At 50.3% G+C, this 1,115-nt stretch overlaps 1 protein-coding gene across 1 annotated transcript in view; it reads right to left on the reverse strand.

Annotated features, from left to right (window-relative positions):
* Positions 1 to 1,115, reverse strand: part of LOC140334465 (uncharacterized) — a 13,201-nt gene that overhangs the window by 1,611 nt on the left and 10,475 nt on the right. Inside the window, exon 9 of the mRNA XM_072416742.1 lies at positions 262 to 345. Coding sequence (XP_072272843.1) covers positions 262 to 345 — 84 coding nt within the window. The remainder of the gene's footprint in view (positions 1 to 261; positions 346 to 1,115) is intronic.

Below are 1,115 nucleotides of genomic sequence, written 5' to 3' on the forward strand. Positions count from 1 at the left end.
GGGTGTTGTAGGGTGCAGGTGAGGGTGATGTAGGGTGTGGGTGTTGTAGGGAGCAGGTGAGGGAGATGTAGGGTGTGGTTGTTGTAGGGTGCAGGTGAGGGGTATGTAGGGTGTGGGTGTTGTAGGGTGCAGGTGAGGGTGACGTAGGGTGCGGGTGTTGTAGGGAGTACAGTAGGTTGGGGGGAGAGTATTTCAGAGAAGAGGGAGGGATTCTTTAGATAGACAGAATAAGGTGTTGGGGGGATCTGGGGGACACATTACCTGGACAGCAGTGGTCGGAGGTACAGAAGGGTCCCAGCCATTCCTGGGCTTGCAGTGCATTTAGGGCAGCGCTGTCTTTAAACCCTGTAGAAACAAATGCAGATAAGTGGCCATTGTAGATCATTCTAGAATCTCCAGTATGTCAGTATTGGGGATGGATTCTCTGCGAGACCCCACTACTGATTACTCTGCAATGTCAGGGATACTTCTGCCTTCTCTTCATCTGATTTCATTTCCCCGAATTCCTTCCAGGTGTGGAGTCTCTCTAGCGGGCCCTGATTTGTTACAGACTGGACAGGATACACTTTATTCAGTGAAGCTGGGTGATCCAGCAAACCTGGCATTGATTGCCTAAAGTCTATTGCTATTTGTTAGCAAATGTTTTATTTGCTGGATCCGATCCATTACAGGTTTTATGGATCACCCCGGTTCACTGATAAAAGTGAATCCTCTACAACCTTGGAGAGCTTTAATAAATCTGGCCCACTGTCTAGGGTTTTAGGGGTTAATCCAGGCCGCTCTCCACAGAGGTAATGCAGAGATAGGGTAGGCACTCTCCCAATGGATAATCCTCAGGTGTGACTCTATAGGTGTGTCTGCATTCCTGGAGAGCAGAACTGTACACAACCTGCAGGATTCACCTGTTCAGCCAATAAGCCCTGAAATTTCATTGGTGACCTCCACCTACCTATAGTGACATAGGACAACATAGGGCAGTATGGGGTCACCAGAGGTGGCAAAGGGCAGTATGGAGGAACCAGAGGTGATGGAGGGCAGTATGGGGGCAGCAGAGGTGATGGAGGGCAGTATGGGGGCACTAGAGGTGATGGAGGGCAGTATGGGGGCAGCAGAGG

The sequence above is a fragment of the Pyxicephalus adspersus genome, chromosome 7 (genome assembly GCF_032062135.1).
Source record: "Pyxicephalus adspersus chromosome 7, UCB_Pads_2.0, whole genome shotgun sequence".
In the NCBI taxonomy this organism is placed as follows: Eukaryota; Metazoa; Chordata; class Amphibia; order Anura; family Pyxicephalidae; genus Pyxicephalus; species Pyxicephalus adspersus.